The 25,807-nt window shown below is 46.7% G+C and overlaps 1 protein-coding gene across 6 annotated transcripts in view; it reads right to left on the reverse strand.

Moving 5' to 3' along the window:
- Positions 1-371: 371 nt before the first annotated feature.
- Positions 372-25,807, reverse strand: part of WNT11 (Wnt family member 11) — a 34,534-nt gene continuing 9,098 nt past the window's right edge. For all 6 annotated transcript variants that reach the window (XM_074981424.1, XM_074981493.1, XM_074981714.1 and 3 more), the window contains 4 exons: positions 17,448-17,683; positions 16,417-16,694; positions 12,778-13,070; positions 372-1,787 (listed from right to left, as the gene is read on the reverse strand). In XM_074981424.1, coding sequence (XP_074837525.1) covers positions 1,613-1,787; positions 12,778-13,070; positions 16,417-16,694; positions 17,448-17,683 — 982 coding nt within the window. In that variant the 3' untranslated portion in view covers positions 372-1,612. The remainder of the gene's footprint in view (positions 1,788-12,777; positions 13,071-16,416; positions 16,695-17,447; positions 17,684-25,807) is intronic.

Here is a 25,807-nt window from a genome sequence, read left to right on the forward strand (position 1 = left end):
ACTTTCTCCACACCAGTCATGATTTTATATACTTCTATCATATCCCCACTTATTCTTTTTTCCAAGGTAAAAAGTCCCAGTCTTAATCAATTTTGTTGATGTAGCACCTTATAGACCAACAGATATTTTGGAGCATAAGCTTTCGTGGGCAAAGATCCACTACATGCATCTGATGAAGCAGGTCTTTGCCCATGACAAAAGAATCTGTTAGTCTATAAGGCGCTATGGAACTTCTCATTTTTATTCCAGTGAATGTTTCCAGCAATATTCTAACTGCTCTTCTGTAAGGAAAAATTAGACCTCTGTCCAAGCGGAAGGCAATAATAATAAAATAAAATAATAATAATAATAAAGCTCTTTTCTTTGCACCATTGAGTAATTTCAGCATTTATTTCATACTATTGTTAAGCTTGTTTATAATAGATATATTTATAGATAAAGTAGACTAGAGAAAAGCACAAGATATATTTCATAAATATTTCTGTATGTTCTGCAAACAAAATAAAATATGTACATCCACAGATAGTGGTTCTGTGCTGTTGTCATGGCAGGACCATACATATTATTCACCTACTCCAACTTGGTCTGCTTAGAATAGCTGACATCTCGCCTTGCCTGGAATTTCTAAAGATGTAAACACACCTCCCACACTGCTGATGTTTTGGCAATTTCGTGGCTCTGAGCTTATATTTTATAGAGGGAGGAGGGATGGTGCCATATTTTCATTAAGCAAAGGCATTGGAGCAGCAGTGAATCAGGGAGAAACAGCCAACGGTTGAAAGAGAGAGAAAAGGGATACATATGAGTCGACTTCTCCATTTCTGTTTTACTGTGACTTCACTGTGCAATTCATTACATCACACAGCTACTCTCTGGTCACTCAGCCCCTGTGTCTAATGGGCTCCTCTCACTGTACCTAGATCACACTGACACTGGGGTACAATATATTTTTGTGAATACTTGAATTTGACACCTTGGCAGGCTACGCTATGTAGGGACAAGGTGACTGGTCCTTAGGTTTAGCAGTAACTTAAGTCTCAGCACTGGACAAAACAAAAGGGTTAAATCGATTTGCATATGTTTTCATTTCAGGAACAGAACAAGGAATGCTTCTGGCTTTTCTCATTCTGTGTGGGTTCACCTGTTCTAAACATTTAGACTTTGGAAACTTTGGAGGCAAGGATTGTTGTCCTGGAGGCTACTGAAGAATCCAGGCCATTTGTGTAAGGATGCACAAGCAGAGGCAGATCCGGAGCCGTTTTTCCTCCCCAAGAAAATTTCTCTTTGTTTCTCGTAGTGCTAAAGGCACTTGATAGCTGGACGTCATTGGCAACCATAAGGCACGTTTTTTGCAAGAAGGTACCATCCAAAATGCATTTCGATTCAAGTCTCTTGTCTTCTCAGGAAGAATCTGGTTGGTGGGGAAACCTGCCACTTTTTAGAGTTTAAAAAACAATGCATGTTTATTATTGGAATTGCATTCTCTCTACATTGTGCCCAAGGCCAGGTCTTTGCAAGATAAAGAATGTCTAGTTCAGGGAAGGCTTCCTCCTCTATGCATAGTGCTTTGGTGCCATTGGCGTCTAAGCTCTTCGACCAAGTGGGAGATGTTTCATTTGCACACGTATCTTTCAACAGTCCTCTCGCATTTTTTACAGGTCACATAGCAGCACCAGTGGTATTTGCAGTGGCACCGCTCCACCACTTTGTCCATGTAAGGGTTGTAGCCTCGGCCACAGCACATCAGGTCGCAGCTGTCACTGCCATTGGAGGTCTTGTTGCATTGCCTGGAATAAAGGAGATAAGGGGAGTAAGTGCAAATCACCACAGAGCCTACTAAGAAAGGAAGAAACTGTCTATTTCTGCAGTTATGGCTTGGCCTGTGCGGGTGCATTGGGCCTGGAGGAGGGGCCATGGGATTGATCATCAGTGGGGCTACCTGGCTGCTTAAGCCACATGGGGACCTGCCCAATGACAATGCCACATGCCAGAACCTGCAAAGCAACCAAATAAAGTCCCAGTCCCTGTGCACTGGGGCCTGATCCAAAGCCTGCTGACGTCATGTGGGTGTTTGGAATCTCCTACTATACAAACGCTGGGCATTCTAGCCCCAGCCCGAGCACTGGTCAGCCTACAAAGGTGAGATGGATGAGAGGAAGTCAGTCCTCTTATGCTATTGCCCAGATGCCTGCACACTGGCCAGCAGCACTAGGCTAGCAGAGGAGCCAGCACTGTTCACTCTTGAAAGTGTGCAGGAAGGCCCACACGCTCCCTGAGGGACTTCAGAGGCCAGGTGCACAATGTCTGAGACAGGGAAAGTCACCTCTCTGTCTTAAAGCCTTGATCTAGCCATGGGTGCATTCTAGCTACCCACACCAAGGTAGGACTTTGCCCTTCTGGACGGGCTTCCACAGGACTTCTCCTTGCCTGGCACTGACGCTCCATCTTGTTGCAGGCAGTGGGGCATGGGAACATTGTGGGATGAGACATGGAGCTTGTCCCATAGACTTAGTCCTTTCCTTCCTTCCCCTTGTCATTCAATCCATTCTCCTGAGATTCAAGTCTGTAAAATCACCAGTCAGTTTTGAAATGTCATCTCCCCACCACCCCCAACCCTGCTACAAGTTTGGCATGGCTCTGAGGCTGGTATCACACACGGCCATGATAGAGCATCACAGTGACTAAAATCATCACGTGGAGAAAGCTGGTCTTATGGCTATACTAGTAGCTGTCCACATGACTGAGCTTTGAGTTCCATTCCTGCCTCTGTTTGACCTTAGAGAAGCTTCTTTAATCTCCTTCTGACTCTGGCTCTCACCTGTACAATGCCAATAATGCATCTTGAGTAGTTAAAATGTAAACTCTTCCGGGTAGAGACTCTCACTATGGGTACTTTGAGCACCCAGCATAACGAGGCCTCTGACCAAGCTGGGGTCTCTAGACACCAGTAACAAGGAAGAAGCCTTTCTCTAGGAAACATCTCAGACATCCTTTCCAAATCATATTTTGCTTAAGTTATTTTGGCCAGGAGTATTTTTGCATTAGATGAGAGTGGGGGGAGGTGGGAACAGCAGAGGATCGAGGGGAACGGCACATGAGGAGAGAGAATTGGACTCCTGTGCTGGAAATGAATCCAAGAGTTTTTATAGGAATTCCTCAGGAGGCAAAGCTTTATGAGAAGTTACAGGATAAATGAAGTGCTGCAATTTTTTTTTCTTGCTCGTCCCTTATTTCTTTCTGACTCGGGACGACCTCCTGTTTGTTATTTCTGACCTCCATTCGTGGCCATGTTCCAGTTTTAAAAGTTCTCCACTCACGCCCCTCTTCGAGAGTGTTGGATACGTATTTACAAACCTGTGAAAGCTTCACCAAAGCCTGCTCTTAATCGTTATGACCAACCATCAGAAGCTCAGACCGTAACCTCTGTGTGTTTACCTAGCACTGAAGGAACCATGGTGTCGTATACCCCCCTTACTGTGCACCCCTCCAACGGGAAACCTCAGAATTACTCCTCATAAACATAAGTCAATAAATTAAATATTTAGAGCAAAGGTTCAAATACATAAATATTAACATTATGGAGGGGCTTTAAAGGCTCAGTCAGCTTTGATGGCGGTTGGAAAGGTTGAAGCAACTCAATTTGTTTTGCAAGAATCATGAGTTCATAAGAGGCCATAAAATTCACAAGTTTGGGTGTGTGTTGCATCCATGCCCCCTTGTACTGCTTAGCAGAAACTAAGCAGAATTGGCTGGGGCTAGCACTTAGATGGGGTGCTCCAAGACACACACAGCTGCTTCACGAAATGGCCTGGACGATTTGATGTCACACTTTCCTCTGAGTCACAATGGTGTCAGGGACACAGTGTCTTGTAGCTGTATGTGTGTAGCACATTATGGTCAAAGTTACCCCCAAACTAGGCATGGAGCAAAACATTTATCCTTCCTCTTTCTCCTCCTCCTTTCTTCTCACCAAAAGAATGAAGGTTTGGATTCACATTAGGGTTACCATGTTTGAACTTTCCAAAGACAGGCCACTCCTGAGACCGAGTGTATCTAGAACAGTATTCACCTTGTATTAGTGTGCTATAGTGTGCATAATACCTTAATACAAGGTGAGTGAGTAGATATTATTAGAGATACACATATACAGTCCTCTTTTTTGAAAGTTAAAATATAGCAACCCTAATACACAGACTCCAACCCTGTACTACCCACAGAGTTTGGGTTTCCCAAAACTAAATCCACCCCAGTGGGACTCTTATGGGGTGGGGAAGAAAACGTTAGAGGAACATGCCAAACTTGCCTTAATGTTGTCATTTTGGGTCAAGGCTCAGAGCTGCATCATGCTGATTCTGAGGCTGAGAAAATCAGCACCTCCTCACCCCCAACCTGGTAAGCCCACCTTTGCCCCAAACACGCCTTTTGAAAGATTGTGTGTTACTGCCCATTAAGCATCTCTCTCTTTCTCTGTTGTAATTCCCAAAGCCATAGGCGCTGACTCCATAGGTGCCCTGTAGCTGGAGCAGCCCTGGGGAAAAAATGGTGGATGCTAAGCACCTCCCACTCCCCCATCCAGAGACTCCCATCCATCAGCAGACCCCACTGAGCAATGCTTTCCCCTGCCCACGCTTCCTGCCTGCTGGAGTCAGCTGTTGCCTGTGTGCAGGAGGCTGGGGAAAGGAGGAAGGGGAAGGAGTGAGGGCTTGGCCTGCTCGGGGCAGAAGGTGGACCTGGTGGCCTCCTTCGAGGTAGGTATGAAACTGAGCAATAGTGTCTGGAGACAAAGATGAAGAGACACATGCAATAATCAGCCATCCCTCCTCCTCAGTGATCCCAGATCTGCGTCAGTACAGAACACGCAGAGGGGAAAAGATCACTGGCATAAAGACCAAGCACTCTAGCAGGGCTTACTCAATAGCTGGACTGCCATGTACTCCCTACCTGTGGCCTTGCAGCAAAGGAGGGACCATGGTCCCTTCTGAGAGTCCCTGCTCACCTTGCAGTCAAGTCGCCAATTAGAAATCCAGCCAGGCCAGAAGAGCATTAACATGAGAGCAGCTGCCCCTAGCTCCACCCACTCTCTTCCACTCCACAGACCATGCCCGCATGGAAGAGTTTCTACAATGTTCAAGTCCCAGGGCAAAGAATGCACCAGAGCCTCAGCTCGCCTCTCAATGGCAGGTATGCATCCTTTCTAGCCAAGCCTTGCAGCTCTCTGCACCAGGCTGCAAAGGAACAGATAGCCCAACCTTTTCAAAGCACTGTGGGGTGAAAGGTACTCTATAAATAATATAAACGATGATTACACAGACTAGACCAATGAGAACTTGAGCAAGCTTGTCTAGATCAGATCAGATCAGATCATGGCATGATGGCCGCTTGTCCTGCATCATGAAGTCACTCATTGTCCATCACAATGCTTAGAATAATTCTTTCAGTGCTATTATGTCTTTCTTTGTCAATGCGAGTCTGTTGGATGGGGCTCCATCGAGCTACCGTATGCTGATCTCCTATGATGTAACACATGGGGAATATGACAGTCAAAGTCATGTCACTGTGATTTAAAAACTGTACAACTCCATATCTGCATGGACACTGGCAAGATCTGTTCAACAGGATGAACCTCTCTAGTCTAGCACCCTCTGGACTGACCAATGCCTCACCAGAGATGTTGCTGAACCATGGGAGGTCAATAAATATGATCTAGCAGCATTACCAACACTTCCACTGCTTACTGGGCTCCTAGAACACATTTAGGAGTAAATGCGAGCTAAATAACAGCACAGAACACTGAGCACCAGGGCTGGTGGCTGTAAACAAACTTAATGGGACCATGGGAAACTTGGCCACATCCATGATGATGCTAATTAAAATCATGCCAGATTATGGATGTTGCTGGACCAGAGTGTGCTGGACTAGGCAGATTCAACCCGCAGTTACTAATGGGCTGGAAAAAACATACTTTTAGCATGATAAAAAAAGTTATTTTATACAGTAGGTCAAAGCCAGAGGCCAAAGAGCCATTGGGAAAGAATTCCACATGACAAATTGTTTCTCTTATTTTTAGTACTACTGTGACTCCAGGGGGTGAGGTGGTGGGGCGGTTTGAGATTTTCAAAACCAGCTTTGGGAATTAGATACACAATTCCCATAAGAATATAAGAGGCGCATCTCCTACACAGCTTTGATTATCTCAGGCTTGAAGTAGAAATAAAATGAGGCAACTTTGTTTGTAAAGCACCTATCACAGCGAGGTCCTGGCCCACCACTAGGGCTCCTGAACACCGAAATAAAGAAATAAATGCTATAAAAAAGAATATTGTGAACTACCATGTTTGTTGTCTCTAAGGGATCCTGCACCACATCAGTTCAGTCTGCGGGCTGTAAAGGAAGATTTTTCTAGTTTCACCTGAGAACTCTCTGTGCTTTATATAATCTGTCAGCTGTGATAAGGACATAACTGATCATTGTGTTGATAGTAGACTAGGAGTCCCCAAGGGTCTTGGCCATTGCTATTAATTTTAGGAGGAAGGCACTCAACCTACAGCGAGGGATGGTACAGGCTGAACCTCTCTAGTCTGACACCACTGGAACCTGGCAGGGCCGGACCAGAGATGCTGGACTAGAAAGGATCAACTTGGAGTATCAAACTGATAGAGAGTCAGAGAAAGAGAGGATCCAGATAACTCTCCTGTCCTTTAGGGGAAGTGAAAACAAATGCAGTCTGGTAAGGTACACAGCAAAGCAAGAAGGGGTCCCTATGACGCAAGCCTTTCAGGGCAGGGCAACAGGCAGCTGGGATGTGGGTAGAGAGGCCTAGTGGCTGGAGCAGGAGTCAGCTCTGTTGGTCAGAGCAGGAGTCAGGCCTAGAGGGTAGAACAGGTGTCAGTCGGTAACCAGGAACTGCAGCCCCATTTCAGACTCAGAAGCCATGTGCCAGTGCCAAGGGTGACAACCAGAGTTAGAGACCAGATGCCAAAGCCAAGGGTCAGAGCTAGAGTCAGAATGAAGCCAAGTGTCCCAGCACAAAGTCAGATGACAGCAACGGGAGCCGAGGTCACCTGGTTACCAGGACTAAGTTACTTCCAGTGGGGCAAGGCTGGGAACAGGCAGGCGCTGCTGCTAGCACACCTTTCGGCAAACACTTTGAGCAGCCTCTGAACAAGAATAACGGCTGCCCTGAACAGCCAGTCTGGCCTGACCCTTCCAACCAGTCAGGCAGTGTAGTCAATCAGCCAACCTGCCACAGGCCAGGTGTATCCACTGGAGTCCCAAGAGACCAGCTCTGCTACAGGCTGTGGCTCTAACCCAAGGTTCTGTCCAATTATTTTTTCCTAAAACACCACAAGCCAGTGCATAAATGAACAGAGCCGGTCACCTTGCTGCCGGTGGCATGCAGACTGACACGAATGTAGTTAGAAAAACTGACCTAACTATTCCTCATGCATACGACACCCTGTGCATTCTTCCTGTTTCGAACACTCTCTTTTGGCCTGGAAAGAGTCATTATTTGCAAAGTATTGCATGAGATGCAGCCAAAACCCTCATGTAGAATCAAACCCAGTGAATCTGAAAAGTGGGTCTTACCCACGAAAGCTCATTTTCTAATAAACAAACATGTTAGTCTTCAAGGTGCTACAGGACTGCTTATTGCCAGTAAAGCATGTAGGCTCATAATCTGAACATCTTCACCCTCTACTGCAAGTGATGTCTCAAGTACGAAGAACTTGGTGGATGGTAGAGCTTGGGAGAGTACCACTAATTTTTCCAATTCTGCCCTGGCATATACAATCAAATTTCAGCCTCTAGGAAGTTTCCAGAATAAGTATGTGTTATTCATTGGGTCCTGCTTTGTGAAAAACAGATAGATAGATAGATAGATAGATAGATACTCTGTTTCTAAAAAATGGCTAATAAATGGCCAGTGAAAGTTATAAGCAGGTTAGAGGCACCAGCAGTTTGGTATGACTAGTGCTTAGGTGTGATAGGGCCCCATTGTATCATTTCTGCTTCCTACTTGTATGATTGAAACTCCTTAAGCAGGACAATAATTAATATCAAGTAGTAAGTGCTGTTGTACACACACAAATCCCCTTGTCCACATGCAAATACTGGTGCTCCTGCTGCAAACAGCCACTCTCCAAGCAGTCATGCAAAGAAAACCTTCCTTGTGCTACTAATGTTCCTGAGCAGTAGGATGGCAAGAGACACAAGTGTGATGAAACCAACAGCTGATTTAGAATTTGAAAGAACCACTCTGGGTCTTGTTTTAACGCTTTCAACAAGCCCTACTGGTTAGCCTCCAGAAAACCACAGCATGATTTTCCGCAGCCCAGGACTCTCTCCCTCAGCCACAAGCAATTCCATGGTCATAATAAATTTTGTTTTGTGCACCAAGGCATGTGTGGATGTGCACCACCAGTAGAAACGCACGCTGCCAACTGTGAGTGCAGTGCGGGCTCTGCTACTCAACAGGGTGGCACCTGAATCTGTCCTTGGCAGCCACCCAAGCGCTCAACTTACAGGCAACAATGGCCATGAGGAGCACCTGCTGGGCTCCAAAGCCACTCTGGGACAGATCAGTAATAAACAGCTGACTAACCCTTGTGAGATGCTAGCGGAAGGAGCATCCTGTGTGTATGGCAACATTTCCCTTTCATTCACTTTCAGATGGGACTTAAAATGATCTTTGAAGGATGATACGCTACACTTCCATAATGACAAAAGTTAATTATTTTCCCTTTTTCCTCACAGGTTGAATCCCAGTTTCATCATCTGGTATAATTTACCTTTCATTTGAAACCAACCTCACTGGGTTCTCACACAAAAGCCCCAAAACTTTTTAAGATCACCTTTCTCTGTGGGTCAATTTGTTCTAATTATTCGCAGTCATACATTCAGGGATCTGCTTTGTGTAACAGAGTCTCTAGCTGTTTATTTTTCTCAAGACCATTTTTTTTTTTTTTGGTATTTAAAATGTGGCAGTGATACATGGATTAACGTGCTCTGTCCTACATTGATAAGAGCACTGATCAAGACAGATGTTAGCAGAAATGGAGCTGCAGAATTCAGACTCTGCTCCAGACTGGGTAAACCTTAAAGATTTGGGAGTGTTCCGATCTTGGGTCTGGAACAAGGACTGAATTCTGAACACTCTCAAAAGTCTTGGGAGTGTTTGTATTTTAGGAGTTTGATCCAAAAATATTTCTAGTTTCAACATAAAACCATAAAATACCCCAGCCTGACTTAAAAATACTCCCTGGTTCATTCAGAAGGATACGTAAGGTTTCCTTTAGAGTCTTTTGACTGATGCTGGGTTTAGTTCAGAAATCCTTCATTCATGTAAGCAATGTATTACAGAAGTTAGAGATGGAAAAAAAATATTGGATTGTTCATCCGTCCACCTTTGTGGTATTGTTTCCCACAGTATATAATGAAACCCAATATCTACAGCAATAAAACTTGGCTATAAACTTCCCATATTACATAGTCAAATTTGTTCGGATTCATGGGACACTTGAGATACCCTCTTTCTCCACGTGAGCCAGAAAGGTCCCACCCCTTTTTTTGTACTGAAAATTAACAATCCAACCTTTTTAAAACAAGATTTCTTTTGAATTCTGCACTACACAGTGTTTTATGAAAATTACATTGCTTAGAAGCACTGTGCATCATGGCATGGTTTTATTTCCATGTCCGTGGTTCCCTTTTTCCCCTTTCTGTCTACTTCGCCTTGTTAATTTCACTAGACTCTCTTAAGTTAGCAGCACAATTAGCAAATATTTCTTGGTTTAAGAGTTTGGGAATGAGCTCATGTAACGCAATCTAAAATAACAAGAGGGAACACACAGTGCAGGCCTTACATGTCAGGGGAGCTGCAGTGTGCCTGTCTCTCCTCCATGAACTTTTAAACATAGCCAGCAGATCTGAAAAACTATCTGCCAAAAAACTTTGGGCTGGAGCTCTCTTAGCTTGTAGCTAGAAAGGGGGCGTGATGTACTCGGTCATCAGAAATGGACTGTGTGTGATGGAGGGGTGTGAAGTAGAGGAGAGGATGCCCTGGCTGCAGTGTGATTATAACACCTCTGCTCTGTTGATCCCTGGAGCGCTGTTGGCAGCACCGTTGAAGGGAAACATTCTTCCTCCTCTTGTGGTCAGAAAGGGGCCAGAAAGTGAGTGAGAGGGGGAAGGTGTGGAGAAAGGAAACAGGAGGAGAGACATCACTGAAATTCCTTTTAATTACATTCCCTTTTAAGTTCCTTCAAAAAAAAAAAAAATAAAAAAATCAGGCTTTAAGGGAACAGCGAGATCACAGCAAAGTTAAAGTACAGAAAGGATAAAATATTAAGATGCCTTTGGGATCCTGCTTATCAAACAAATCCTGTTTGGAACGTTTCCATATAAGCATTACACATCTTTGCGTAGTACACGCAAACTAGGCATGTATTTCCTGTACATAACAGTGACTGGTTTTTGCAACTTTCTCCTCATCTCAGTCACTGGGCACTATTGCTCAGTTACACGCACGCAGTTGGAATGAGGCCACCATATTTAGTTCATATTACAAGTGCTCTCTTTGGAAGGCAAGCTGAAAACAAGTGTCAGGAGAAGAGGTGAGGATTAGCTACTGCAACCCTGGAGAGGAACAGCAACGATCTGGAAATACACTAGCTATGTGTATGCTAGAAGCATCTGTCGACAGAAGCTGCTGTTGGAAGAGATCTTCTGACAAAACTTCCATTGACAGATCATGCCCACACTCGAAAGCGGGTCACTCTGTTGATCCGCTCTGTCGACACTGAGCAGCCACACCACTCGACTGCTCTCTCAACAGACCAATCAACCAGAAGCACAGCAGACAGGCTGCCCAGGGACCCAGAAGCCCTGTCTATAGACAGAGGGCTCCTTGGAGTGTAGACATGGCTGTTTTGTTGACAGAATCTGTCATTGCAGAGAGGCAGAAGGTTGTTGGTGGAAGTGCTGAGTTTTGTCGACACACCGTCAACAAAATGCATTGTGTGTGTAGATGCTCTGTGGGTTTTGTCAACAAAATGACAGTTTTGTGGACAAAACCCTCTAATGTAGGTGTAGCCAATGTGTGGATTTTGAACCTCTTTCTTTTGCTAATTTAACATAGGCCCCGTCTACACTGCAAATAGTATCACTGAAGCCAACATACTCACTGCAGCATCTTGCATATGGTAAGGTTGGTGGGGCGCTCTCCCATCGACGCCAGCTACTCTGCTTGTCCTGGTCCCAGCATCAACGTGCTTGGAGATCCATTTATCATGTCTAAGCAGACATGATAAATTGACAGCCGGTGGATTGATTGCTGCAGCATGGCTGTCCAGCATAGTGGAGACAAGCCCATAGAAACATGCTGCAATAGCAAAGCTTCTATCACATGGTACTTTACGTGTCCTAGTTCTGAGACACAGGGCTTCTTCTGGAGAAGCAGCTACCAATAACTGTGAACATTATTTTATATTTACATAGTCAGCTGACAATATTACTTGGCGCATGCAACACCCGCAAGTTGGAACTGCACCCTACTTGTCTTACTCCACCTGCCTCTGGGTGAACATCAACCTGGCCTCGTCTGTGAAGAAAGGGCATCATTTTCCTGGGCTGTCTTGAAAAGTCATCACCTTCTTCCTGCCTTACCATCTCGGCCCTTTACATCCTCAACCGATGTCCTGTCCAGTGGATCTTCCTCCATCACACTTTCAATACCAGATGTTACTGGACTCCAGTAACATTTCCTATAGCATTCTGGGGTACACACATGGTCCACGATCTCCAGCTTAAGGTGCTGCCATTCACTTACCAATGCTCAGACTCCATTAGCATAGAATTTGTTTTATGTGGTGTGAATCAAAGGAACCTACAGATACACCATGCATTCCACAGTGCCTGATGAAAACGTGCTCAGCACTGAGGGTGCTGTCGTTAGCAGTAAATGGAAGCAGTAATGTCTCCATTAAAGCACACACACACCCAGGTCATGCTGCAATTTTTCTAATGCTAAAAAGGTGGAATCAAACCCCCCTAGAGACTTGGCAATCTCGCTCAACGTCTCCTGCTGCTAACATTGCCTAGAAGTGTTGGCATTCAACCCAGTCATGCCTGTCCAAAGAGAGGAGTACTTACACCACTGCAGCTCCCACATGAGCTATAACTGTGTAGTGCAGATAAAAGGGGCTTAGTGAAACATTAAGTCAGGGCTTGATCATCATAAATTTCCCAAGAGACAAGTTCATGCAATTACAGCCCTGTAGCATTTCAAATAAATCAGTCAAATCACACATGGGGGAGGTCGACATTCCAAGAGGCCTGTACATAAATCTGTTGCAGCTGCTTCCACTTCCATAAAGAGGTGTATCCTGCAGAGACTACAGGTCCCAGCAGACAGTGCTCCATTTTATCTCATTTTTATCCCTCAGGATGGATCAAGGTTTGAGATGGATCAGAACCAAAACCCTGGATCTAACCAGCCACAAACCTGGAGGCAGTTTGGAGCTGGGTTGAAACTGGATAGGTTGTGCTTATCTGTCATTCAGCTAGAGTGCTGCATGCTGGGATCTGCAGGCCCCATAGGCTATTCCTGTATATTAAAGGCTTAGGCAGCTGTTGTCCATGTTGCAATTTTCCAGGGGTGGCATTAGCCCAGTGAAAGGTGATTTGACCAGCACCTATTAAATGCCACCTGAGCAGAGATGTTTATGCTCACATCTCTGCTTCCATGCACCACCTAAAAATAAAAGAATACGTTTTTACCTGTCTTGTGTCCCATGGGACCCCACTTTTTCATTCTTCATGCAGAAGTCCGGTGAACTCTGCAGATAAATCAGCTCTGTTTCTTTAACAGGCCGGATGTCAATATCCTTGGGCACGAGTTGCTTGCGTGTGCCCATGGGTCTGTGTACCACCTTGGTGGCTGACAAATACTTGTTTTTGAGATCCTGTGCAATGTCTCTCAGTTCTTGAAGACCCTTCCAGCAGGTCTTGATGGAACAGGAACCAGAAACACCATGACACTTACATTTCATTTCAAGAGAGGCTTTCAGGGCCTATGGAGAAACCAAAACGCAATGATGAGCGACAAAGCGACCTGCTCTTTACTTAAATCTCCCACAGGATTAATAAACTCTCTTTACTGGTTTGCAGCAGAGTACAGTCACTACTCTGGTTTCTGCCCTGCCAGGCTAACGTACTTGCTGTGCCAAATGAAAGAGCCCTTACAGCTTGAAGATTGCTATCAGACTAGGTGTTATTTTTGTTGTGGCCCCCGTTAAGGCAGAACCTAGAGCAATGTCATATCCTCTAAACTCTTGCAGAGTAGGAAGATGAAATAATTTGTAAATAAATAATTAATTTTGTTCCTTCAGTATATTTAAATAATTGATAATGCAGATCGCAAAGCTTACATTCATCCAGTTCCATCTGCAATGACCATATCTCTCCGTTAGCTGTAGTGCAGCACAGCTAACTAATACATGATATTGTTTCCTTTGATTTTGTAGTTTGCATAATTCCCAGAATGCAACAGGAAAGATGCTCTGGGGATGAAACTCAATTTTGCAGTGTCCCTTTAGACCAGACAAGAATTTGCCATAGGGGATTAAATATTAAGAATTGAGACATTAAGGAGCTAACAGAAAGAGAGATGTGGTACAGTGCCGAGAACTCAGGTTACCGTGACTCGCTGTGCAGCCCTGGACAAGTCTCTTGAGAACACATTTTATGACCGGCCCTAGAGTGTGTATCTGGGCCAGGTGTTTGGGAAACACAGAGGGAAGAGAGAGAAAACTTTTTCTCCTTTTGTCACAGTGGACGTATCCACCCTACACACTCAGCTGGTGCTCTGATGCAGGTTTGAGCTCACAGCCTCATTCCTATCCACTCACCAATTAAGTCAGTCTTGGGTCAGCAAACCCTTGGGACCTGGATGATAGGCCCCTGTCATAGGGGAGGTTCTGAGCCCGAGTCTCACTTTTATCTGGGTCCAAGCAAGTGCTCCCTCTAATTTTTTCCAGCTAAGGGTGGAATAAATTTTGTTATGTGCACCAAGGCATGCATGGATGTGCACCACCAATAAAAACATATAGAGTTCTCTGGAGCAGCTGCTGAAGTGCTCAGCTTACAGGGAATGCTGATAAGCCCTGTCATTTTGCACTGTGAATGCCCCTCGAACCTCACACTGAAGTCAGAAAGTCTGCATAGTGCACTAGTATGTCTGGGAAACCTGGAGCCAGCAACTGTATGGCCTGAATCACAATGTCATGTGGACACTCAAGTACAGGCTTGGAAACAGTGTCCACAGGTGCAGGTCCCAGGTTTACAGTACAGTGTAGATATGCCTAGAACAGCCACAGAGGTGGTCCGCACACTGTTTGAATGGCTAGACATCCAGCCTCCTTTTCAGCAGTGGAATCCACTGGAAAGGCCCCTCTGTTACCTCAGCGACTGGGGCAGAGTCTGCCCCCAATGTCTCTGAAGCCATATTTCAATTTGTGGAGGGCTGTTGAGGGGGTTTGTTTGTTACTATCTGTGAAGCACCACTTACATGTTATTTGTTCGTTTTATTGGAGAAAACGAATCCCTGGACTCTCTCTCAGGCCTGGTCTACACTAGGAAATTAAGTCAGTACAACTACATTGCAGAGGGGTGTGAAAAATTCCACCCCCCTAGACAATGAAGCTAAGCGAACCTAAGCCCTAGTGTAGACAGTACCAGGTCTGTATGAGAAAGCTACCGCCTTTCAAGGAGGTGGAGTGCCTATCCCAATGACATAACCCCTCTTGTGGGCACTGGCAGTGTCCTCGCTGAGTACTGCAGCAGCACCTCTGCAGCGTAAGTGGAGACCCGCCCTTAGGCATTGTACTCATCGCTCACTTGCACCACACTGACCGACAAGGGTACAGGCAGTGCTGGCCACCCCTGACAGAGCGCCGTGTGTGAGCAAAGTACTTCACAGCCATTGGGGGGGATGACAGAATTTCTGGCCCTTGGGCAAGATGTTGGGGAAGGGTTGTCCACCTTCATGCTGCTATAAGAGATGGGGCCTCAGGTGGAAGAGGCAGGGCTGGGCCTGGCCTACCACCGTCAGCCCTCAGCGTACCACCCAGGGCTCAGTCAGCAACTTAAAGGGAAGTGGCAATGGCCGGGAGCCCTGGGCCCTTTTGAATTGCTGGGCCCACGGCAGCTGCCCTCTTTTCCCCTGTCGGCAGGCTGACAGACATTAACCAATCAGTTCACACAACCCACACAGGGAAACAGCACCCTCAGATGATGGAGGATGGACCTGAAGTCGGAAGGTGAAGTGACCTGCCCAAGATCACTTGGTGAGTCAGTGGCACAGCCAGGAGTAGCTCTCAGGACTCCTGCCACCCCTGTCTACTGGAGTTCCCTGTAAGCTGAGCGCATGGGCGGCCACCCTTGAGAGATTCAAATATCGCCCAGATGATTAGCAGAGCACATGGATTTATTTTGCACATGGATTTAAAAAACAGAGGGAACACTGACCCAGTCCTGTGCCCATGCTTCCCAAATGAGCTGGCATCCAAATGAAAACAACTAAGGCAGGTTAGATAATGCACCAGGCTCACAAAGGGAGAGGAAGGATTGTCCAGGCAGTAAGTCACTCCTGAAGACCCTACCACAGACTTCCTCTGTAAGCATGGGCAAGACACTCAGACCCTCTGTGCCTCAGTTCCCCAGCTGTACAATGGGCATAAACAGCACTGCCCTGTCTCCCGGACTTTTGTGAGGATAAATATATTAACAATGTGTAGCGCATTGACACTATGGTAACAGGAGCCATGTAAGTACAGGTTGAACCTCTCTAATCCGGCATCCTTAGGACTTGACCAATGCCAGACAAGAGAAGTTGCAGGACAACAGGAGGCCAATATTGTCTGTCATCATTACCAACACTTGCACGGCTTATGGGCTCTTAAAAGACATTGGAGTAAATTACAGCTACATAACAGAGAGCCAGGACTGGTGGCTGGAAACAACCTTTATGGGACCATGGGAAACTTGGCCACACCCATGACAAATGATTGTTCGGCTAACTAAAATCATGCAGGATTACAGATGTTGCTGGATGAGAGGTTCAACTTGTACCTTATACAGACAGTCCAGCTTAGAACTGAAACTTCACGAGTGTCTAGTGCCCAGCCAAGGATACACAGCCACGCCTGTCTCTCTGCTGTGCATGCCCAGGAGCACTCAGAGGAATTACATTTCTAGAGACTGAATTATATCTTCAATGCTTATGCAGGCCACAGGAGTTTAGCGTGCTCTGGGAAAAGGCCTGCTTCCACAGCTAGCTGGCAGAGACACTGAACTTCACAAAGCCATCAACCGCTACAGAGGATTGTACAATTACAGTAACTCTCTTTGGTTTGTTACCTGTCTCCCTACTTCACTGTTGTGCAGATGCATCAGCTTATTGGCTTGTGATCCTGATTTTTTCATCTTCATGGGAGCATCTGAAAATTTGGACCCCATGACAAGACCATAGTTGAGGTTGTCAGCACATCCTCCCCATCGATACCCAGGTCCAGGTGTCTCACCTGGGATGGGACCGCAGGAGCAGCCAGGGAGGTCCCCGGTGGTGCAGGCCCTGGCAATGGTATGACTGATTGCTGCAGCAGAGAGGGCATACACAAATGCTGACTCCCTTGTACCTGCAAGACAGAAGAACTGCAACTCAGCCACCATTGCCAATGTACTGGGCAGGGGGTTGTGACAAAATTGCTGGGCCCCTGGGCAAGGTGGAAATGGGAGGCCAGCTCTGTGCTTCCAGCAGGGGAGTGGCCTCGGCAGAAGGGGCGGGACTTGGGTTAGCCTCTCCCTGCCAGGCCTTCAGTACCACCTGGAGCACGCTGCCGGAGGTTCCAGCGGCAATGTAAAGGACCCAGGACTGCAGCTGCTGCCATTTCTGCAGTAGTGGCAGCAGCATCCAGAAGCCCTGGGCCCTTTTGAAGTGCTTGTCCCTAGAACATGTGCCTTGTGCCCTCACTCCCCCCATGCCCATTGGCATTGACTGCACTGCCCCGACCTTGGAGAACATATGTATCAAACAGGCAGAGAAGCGCAGCTGGAATCTTTTCTGCTGTGCAACCCAAACTCGGTACCACACAGGAGTACTCTGGAGCTTCAGGTTTATGAGCAGGCAACACAGGCAGCACACGAGGCCCTATGCGTCACAAGGGATGCAGGAGGGATACGAGTGGGGCTACCACAGGGCGTGGGCAGGCCCTGGGTCAGGGCGTTACTCCAGAGATGAATGAGGGATAAACACATGTGCAGAGTAGCAAAGACAGCGCTTCTTGCCCTGCTTAAAACCACAGCCCCGTCCCCTCCGCGTGCCCTGTACGACACCTCCCTCCCCCAAGTCACTTCTCCCTGAGCCCTGCAAAGCCAGCTCCGACGGTTACCTCTCTCCAAATCCAACAGGTAGTTGGGCGCCAGCTCAACGGAGGAGCAGTTCCAGCGCATGTCGGAGAATGTCCTGCGGCACGTCTTCGTCACTTCCCGGGCTGCCTGGATGATCGTTTGCATCAGCTCCAGGTTGCTGCGGCACAGCTGTACCTGAGACACCACCAGGCCCTCTAGCTGCTTGCAGTGCTGGGTCTGGTTGAGAGCAAGGACTGAGGGAGTTTTGGACAGAGCTCTATGAACAGAAACACCACCAAAGCCATTAGAAAGTTACCCTTCCAGCTGGCCTCAGTTTCTCCTGTCAGGCTGCCCAAGAGCCCGCTGCAAACACTTTGCCTTGAGCATGCTGCACCCTTCTCTAGAGTTCCCTGTATGCTGAGCACCTGGGTGGCCACCCAGGAGAGATTCAGGTGCTGCTAGCTGATTAGCAGAGTGCCCACAGCCAGCAGCATGTTTCTGCTAGTGGTGCACATCACTTCGGTGCACATAACAAAATTTATTCTGCAACTGGATGGAAAAAATTAGAGGGACCATTGCCCTCCTCCTTGCTAACTCAGAAAAACATTTTAAGCTATTCAGAGGCTGTCAGAGCACCATGGAGCTTGACCAATGTAGATCATCCTTTGGGAATTCTTTTGGTTGTACCTCCCCTGCAGCAGGGAGTGAGATTTCCCACCTGCACAGACAGACTTCCCAATAGCTAGCCAGACGCGCTCAAGCCAATCTTGCCCCCCTGGCCCCGAGCTCGGATGGCTAGCCTGAGCCTCCACTGGCAGTGCGGCATCCACCCCTCTATTTTCCCATGTGCTAGTGCAGGGAACTCCCAAATGCTTTGAAAATCCCACCAGTGCGATGACAGTGAACAGCTAGATCTTCCTACAACTTTAAGAAAGCAAGCTACATGAGCACCATCAGGGTTCTGCATTCAGAGCCCATCTCACACACCTGCAAAGGGTTATGATACATGTCCAAATACATCATTACAGGGGTGGGTGGGGCAGAATCTGCAGCTTAACCTAGAGGAAAGCAGACACTTCACCAGTGAATTAATACAAACCACTCTTCCCATGTCACTATGATTACACTTAGATAAGTCAGTGTCCATGTCTTTGAAAGCAGGTGTAATACCAGTAAAACAATAGGATTGACATTGAAAGGCAGCACTATGGAGAAAGTTGAGAGCTGCTCTGAAATCAGCTGTGCAAACATTACCCTGAAGCAACACAGAGGGCAATGATGAACCATAGACCACTGGCCCACCAACCCTGGTAGCCTTTCTACAGCAGTTGCCAAGATTTGATGCATGAAGTGAAAGGGAAGCAAGGGAACCGATTAGGTCATGCAGCGTCTTTGAGCATGTGATTTTTCCCTGGTCGCAATCAGGTGGTCTGCTGAAGAACAGAGCATGGTTGCCTTTGCATCTTTGTGGTCTGTCGTGTGCAGCTGTGAATGTTCTTCCCGACCATAAAGCTGTTTTATAACTCACTGAGTCACCAACCGGTGAACAGGCTGGCAACATGCGGCTGTCAAACATATTTCCTTCTAGCCATGTTTAGTATGCCGCCTGTCAAATTTCATCTACCATCACCCTGTCCTCCTAGGGGAATTCTGTTAATTAATGATCATGCCTCTTTGATTTATGGCTACCACAGATAATGTGTCTGCAGCTTAAACAAAGAACCCAAAACAGAACAAGAGATGAGCCAAACCACAGCACTTGCCCTTTGTTCCACGCTCTCATGCCCACACTCAAATTTCACACCACTGCCCCTTACCTCAGCTAGGAGCTGAACCACAGCAGCAAACCCAAGCGGTGTGCAAAACTCCCTGTTTGTCACACACTTCCTTTATGCCCCCCCACCGCCCGAGGCTGGGAGTTTAGTTTTCCTGTGCGCTAGGTCCCTAGTTGTAATATGCAGCTAACAGCAGTGCCCCACCTCACAGGGACGTCGGGAACGTAAATACATTAAAGACCAGGAGCAGTGGGTGAGCCCCTGACTTTGGGAGGCAACCAACCAGACCCACATCTTCTGTGCCCACCAGAATCCAGCCTCCCCACCCCTCTCACTGTAGCTACTGCTGGCCCCCGATCAGCCTCCTCCCACCTCCAATAAGGCCACTGGCCTTTGCTATGTGCCCCTCAGAGCGGTGCCCCCATAGCATAGCCACAGCCCCAGAGCATCACAGAGCTAGAGGGCAACATGTCTGCAATCTCCTCTGGCCACAGAGCACCAGAGAGGAGAACTGGGTGGTGTGGCCTCAGCCTCCAAGGGCTGTGCCTGCTAGCCAGAACCCAACAAAGCTCCCCCTGCCTCGCAGCTGAGCTGCCAGCCCCATGGTTGGCCGCTTGGGAAGCCAGACATTCTAAGCTGCAAAATGTACCAAGCTATCGGGTACATTACAGTGTGGAAAAAACTCTGTGGAAGCAAGTCTCAGAGTGCCGGTGAATGGACTTGGGCTTATGGGGCTAGAGGTTCAGGGCTAAAAGCAGCAATGTCGATAATCCTGCTTGGGCTGAAGAGGCTCTCAAGATTCTCTGAGATCCTCTCCCGCCTAAGTGGAGCATCCACACTGCTATTTCCAGCCCCACAGCATGCGTCCTGCAAGCCTGAATCAGTTGACTTGGGCTCTGAGACCTATTGCCTTGTGGGTTAGGGAGGGGCTCAAACATAATTTGGGGGGCCTAGGAGAAACTCCAAACATGAACGCCCTCTCACACACATATACAACAATTTGCAGCCTGGGCCAGGCCTCCCAGGGCTTTTGGGCCCTGATAAAATGTGCCCTCCCCCCTGCCTGGAGGACCCTTGGTTTGATTAGTGGAGGTGGGGGGGTTTTTTTGTTTTTTCGGTTGGTTTTTTGTATTTGTTTTTTGTTTTTATTTTTTGTTTGTTTGGTTGGTTTTGTGCAGTGTAGCTGTACCCAGTGCAGCAGATCAAGGGAAGGAATTCTGCAAGCTTGGGCATGAGGAAAACAGGGACTGTCCCAACTGCCCTAGAAAGACCGGGCATAGAAAGCTGGAGTCATTTAGCATGAAAACAGGTGTGTCTGAAATGTGAAGTTCAGGGTGGGACAAGAGTGGATTTGATCTGTTGCTGGATATGTCTGTGAAAACAGCAGACATGAAAAGAGCCTGCTGAAATATGGCATTGCTACAGATCAAGTGGGATTATCACCACCAGGGAAGAAGCCACATGAGTGAGGATTATGCAACAATGTGGACTAAAGGAAGAAGTTTATAAGGAAAGGCAGCTTGAGCATTTCAGCAAGCCAGCCAGCAGGAACTGAGGTCACCTAGAGAAAGAAATGTTGCCACCCCGGGGAGGCCCATCAGAAGATGAAGAGAAAGCAAAGGAGTGATGGCTGGAAAGCATCACCATCTATGCCTGTGCTAATGGAGCAGTGGAAGGGCTGGTGGGCTGTGAACAGAGCATTCACAATAAGAAACTAGGTAAGGTGGAAGGATTTGCTATAAGGCAAAGAGAGAGGGTTGTGTTATAAATCCAAAGAGAGGAATGCAGGAATTGGAGGCAATCACTGTTTCTCGCTGAATAAGTCACGCTCTAGGGAGCCAGCCATGAATAAAACACAGGATGCAGACATGCATTTTGCGAACATCTCTCACGCTTGAGCTTCATGCCTCAGCTTATGAGGATTTATAATTGGAAACATCTCCGAGAGTTAGGAGGAAAATGAAGAGAGTAATGGAGATGGAAAAGAAAACTCATATTTATTGGAGTCACTTGCAGAGAATGAAATAGATATTTATAAATTGCATGGATTAGGGATGCAAGAGGCACATTAGATCTAATGCAATGATTCTCAACCTTTCCAAGCTCAGGACCCTTTTGTAAAGGTTTACAACCTGTCGCAAACCAGTAAACAGAGGGGACCTTGAGGTGGTTTTGGTTGGAGACACACCTTCCCCACCTCCCACCTAACATGCTAACATTCTAACATGCTCTGGGGCAGGCTGGGCTGGGCTGTCCACTCCAGGTGTTGTAACCTCCTGGGTTGCAGCACTGCTCAGGTTTGACCCTGCCTCTCTGACAGGACCACAGTGGTGAGTGTGTGTTGTGACATAGCTGAGGGGGTTGCCGGGCCACTCACTCAAATTTGGCCTATCTGGGCTCCTATCATGACAATAGCTGGGCCTAACATGAGTGGTGCTGGGACTCCAAAGAGCTGCAGTGCCTGGAGCAGGGAGGTGGGGCCAGCCTGCCCTGAGGGACAGGAGCCATGGGAACTTCCATGGGCCCTTTGAAACATTCTGGCCACCCAGCCTGGGGTCCCCTCCCAACCCATGGGTTGAGGAACCTTGATCTAGAACTTGATTCAGACAGCTTGTATTCAGTTACTCTACTGCACAGCTAGGAGTGCTTTGTCCCCTGCCAATCAAACCTTAAGTAACTCCAGGACTGGTGCGCCCTGGGGCTAGTCTACAGCATAACTGACATTTTATGCTCCCTGCTCTCCTCATTTACAACAAGAGTTGGCGCCAATAGGGGAAAAGCCCATCTGTGCTTTAGGATGATGCTTGCTTGCCCTGTCCGTCCCAGCATACGAGAGAGATGAGGTGAGCGATACCATACCTTTTATTGAACCAACTCATGTGACTCGGGAATGGCTCATTGGTTGAGTAGCCTGATCCTGGCTGAGGGTGCATGAAGTCCTAGTTTCAAATCGCCAATGAGCTCTCATCACTTGAGATTTTTAAGAGCAGGTTTCAGCACCTGTTGCTGATGCCTAGACAGGGCTTGGTCTGTCTCTGAGGGGAACAGACTGGATTGGATGACCTCCTGAAGTTCCTTCAGTTTCAGGAGTCTCAGCTTCCAAGCTGCACAGTGCTGTTCATTGGGTGAGATATATTACCTCACCCTCCTGGTCTTTTGAGGACATTGTTAGGTAAGAGAGACTCAAACAAACAAAACCCACCTTACCTGCTCCTAAGAGGAGCTCCCACTAGATACTGGAGTCTTCAATGGCAGCAGCTCCCCCTAGGAGCACCTCCTCTACCCTTACTCCAGCTGTGGGCACAGGGAGCATGGCTAGTGAAAGGGGGCATAGATGGGACTTCCCTGTGCCCCATGTAATTCCAGAGGTTGCAGCAGTCTCTTGTGGGCAGGTAGCCCACATTAAGGAAGCCTTCAGACTGCTGGGAAGATTCACACCGGGGAGGACCCGAGAATTGAGGGGCACAAGGTTGCAAAAACAGCCACAGACACAAACACACCCTGCCCCCCACCCTGTGCATGTGCGTGCACACACACACACACACTTTCCTGCATGGACTTCAACAGAGAATCCAGCACATTGGGATTTTCCTGGCTATTTTCTTTAATAAATATCACTTTTCACAACTCTTTAATTCTAGCTGCCCTTCCCTTTACTACCCTAAACAAACCTTCATCCTGCAGGCTCCTGAGGAGGACTGAGGATTTGGTTTTTCTGTTCAACCCTTCCCTTTAAATAAACAGATCTCAAACCAAAATTTATTCTGCCTTAAATAAAACATATTAAGGCTTTCAGCTGACGTTATGGCTACTGACAGAAAACCATAAACATAATTACTGGGGAAGTATGATGCACGCACAGATCATGACATTTATTTATTCTTTTAATTATCTTGGACAGTTTTAACAGATTCATTTGAAAACATGAATAGGCTACAGTATTTAATGCATTGGAAAGGCTGGGCACACTCCTTCACCCACTGGTTCCACTTGCATGATAAAAGTTTTGCAGGATCACTCTCCATACACGGAACAGAACCGCCATCCATCCTTTGCAGCACGATTTGCCTCCCTTTGGTCGAATTTTGTTTAAGCCTTTTCATTTTAATAGTATTTCAGGAACATTAAGGTCAGTGTTTCTTTTAAAAAAAAAAAAAAAAAAAAAGACAAGCCAGCTCCCCACCCACCAGCCAGTCCCATGGCTGGGGCTCATTACCAGCAAATACTGGCACTTAAAAAAACAAAAAAACACAGCACTGGTTCTCTGAAGAAAAGGTGCTGACGAAACAGCAGTGGCAGGCATAAGCTCCCTTCCAAGCAGTTGACCTGGGTTTGATTCACAGCTAATGCAGTCATGTCTTTCTGCTTTGGACACGGGGCTGGACTAGACAGCCTCCTGAGGACCCTTCCAGCTCTAGAATTCTATGATTCTATGTTTTCCTGTCCAAGGTGTCCAATTAGTACTGGAGCAGCGGCAACTGCAGCTATAGCAAGTTTGCCTCATTAGTCTGAAAGTGTAAATCATGTTGAGAGTCCAGCCAGCAAAGGGGTCGAATTAACAGAAAGATTTTCTAAATTTTCTTTTTTTTTTTTTAAATTCTCTGCCAGTTTTTCCTGTTACGATTTCAAATTTTTTGACTTCATTGTTCAAGCCAACTAGCCCCTCTCAATGGGCAAAAAACAGACACATGTGGCTAGTGTGTTGAACACTAGGGAATGGTCTCCAGGCAGAACCTGCAGGGAAGGAGGCAACCTTCCACATATTTTAGGACTCCCCTGTCCCCAGGCTCAAACCTGCACAGGTAAATATTTCACAAAAAGCTACACTGGTCCTTTGTGACTGATATGCCAGTTTAAAGCTAGCATGAAATTCGGCGGGGGAGGGGGGGGGCTTAGATTTGAAGCCCATGGACTTGTATTGACCACGGCAAACTCCTCCATGTCTGCAGGCACGTCTTACTGTAAAGTTTCACTTCAGTGTTTTTCTTCATATTTATTTTTTACTATATAAATGCCATTTGTCTGCCTAAAAAGGCTTTAGTATTCATTTACCCAATGCAACCATGTACCAGGGGACATGGTGGTTTCACCTTCACATGCAGTCTTTAAGTCAGGACCAGAGAGGTTTCCAAAAGATGTACTATATAGCTCAGCCTCAAAACATAAATTATGGCCTTGATTCAGAGATTACTGGGTGAGGCTGTTTGGCTTAAGTGATGCAGGTGGTCAGGCTTAAAAAAAATCATAATGGTCCTGTCTGGCTTTTAAATCTATGAACTTTTTCTTCCTTTGAGTTACACATGTTAAGTGACAGTGGCTGCAAAGTCACGCCCCCCCTTCTTTGCTGCCCACTGCAAATACACTTCCTCCCACCCCTCAGGATGGAAGGGGCAGTGTTTTTGTTTTTCCAGAGTTCTCCTAAGCATGGCAAAGAGGAGATTCCTAGGGACTGCTCTGATTTGGGTGAAGTCAGAGACCGGACAATTTCAGGGGTTAACAATAAAAGGGGCATGAGGGATAGATAGTTTAGTGGTTGGAGCAATGGCCTACCAAACCCAGGGTTGTGAGCTCAGTCCCTGAGGAGGCCCATTTAAGGCAAATTATTTTAAAGAATAAAGAAAGGGATGGTGCTTAGGCCTGCCAAAAGGGCAGGGGATTGAACTGAATGACCTACTGAGGTCCCTTCCAACTCTATGACACAAGCATCTCCAAAGCAAAACTCAAACCTGATCTGGTTTCCCTCATGAAACTCATTCATTGAGTTACGATAGTCCTGATTCTGCCTTCACTTATTCCACTTTACAGTCAAGTTCCTCCTGATTTACATCAATGGGACAAGATACTCAGGCCCACTGAGAGAAAGTTCATCTGAAAATCTTGGCAGGTGATTAAACAATTCATTTGCACTCTGCAGAAGATGGAAAGGGCCTGATCCTGCAGTCCTTACTTTTGCTCAGTGGCAGGAAGTAAAGTTCTGGACTGACTGAAACCCAAGGGAGTTTTGACACAGATTTTGATGGGAGCCATATTTTACCCTGAGAGCTGTATAGGAGTTAGTACTACAGAACCAGGCCCAAGGCAACAGAATTTTAAATAACTAAATTTATGGGACACCAGGGAGTTTGCATTACAGAGAATTTATGTGGTAACAGGGGAGAGCCAAAACAGATCTTTGGAAGAGAAAGCCTCAGAGAGCTTGATGAGTTGCAATGCCAAATACCTTTGTGTCACAAGTCCATATACTCCATGGGCTTCAGTGAACAGGTTGTAAACAGCCTATTTAAATATATCACACCCATTAAGAAGAGAATAGAGTCCTGCAGCTGTTTTATAAACCCTGATTTCGGTGCCAATTTCATATCCAGAATGAACACAGGATTGGGCCTCTGTACCAGTTCTGTCAGTGAAATTCACTCCTAAGCAGGGGCACATTACAATGCCTAGATCCCACTTAATTCCCACACAAGGGTGAATTTTCTGGTTCAGAAACGTGAATGATACTTGTTGCGGCTTCCTGGAGACTTGTTCAATGCAATTGTGAAAGTTACCTGTCCTTAAGGTGACCAGATTTTTCCAGGACAGTCCTGCTATTCGGGGCATTGTTTTATATAGCTGCCTATTCCTCC

Source organism: Carettochelys insculpta, chromosome 1, assembly GCF_033958435.1.
Source record: "Carettochelys insculpta isolate YL-2023 chromosome 1, ASM3395843v1, whole genome shotgun sequence".
NCBI lineage: Eukaryota > Metazoa > Chordata > Testudines > Carettochelyidae > Carettochelys > Carettochelys insculpta.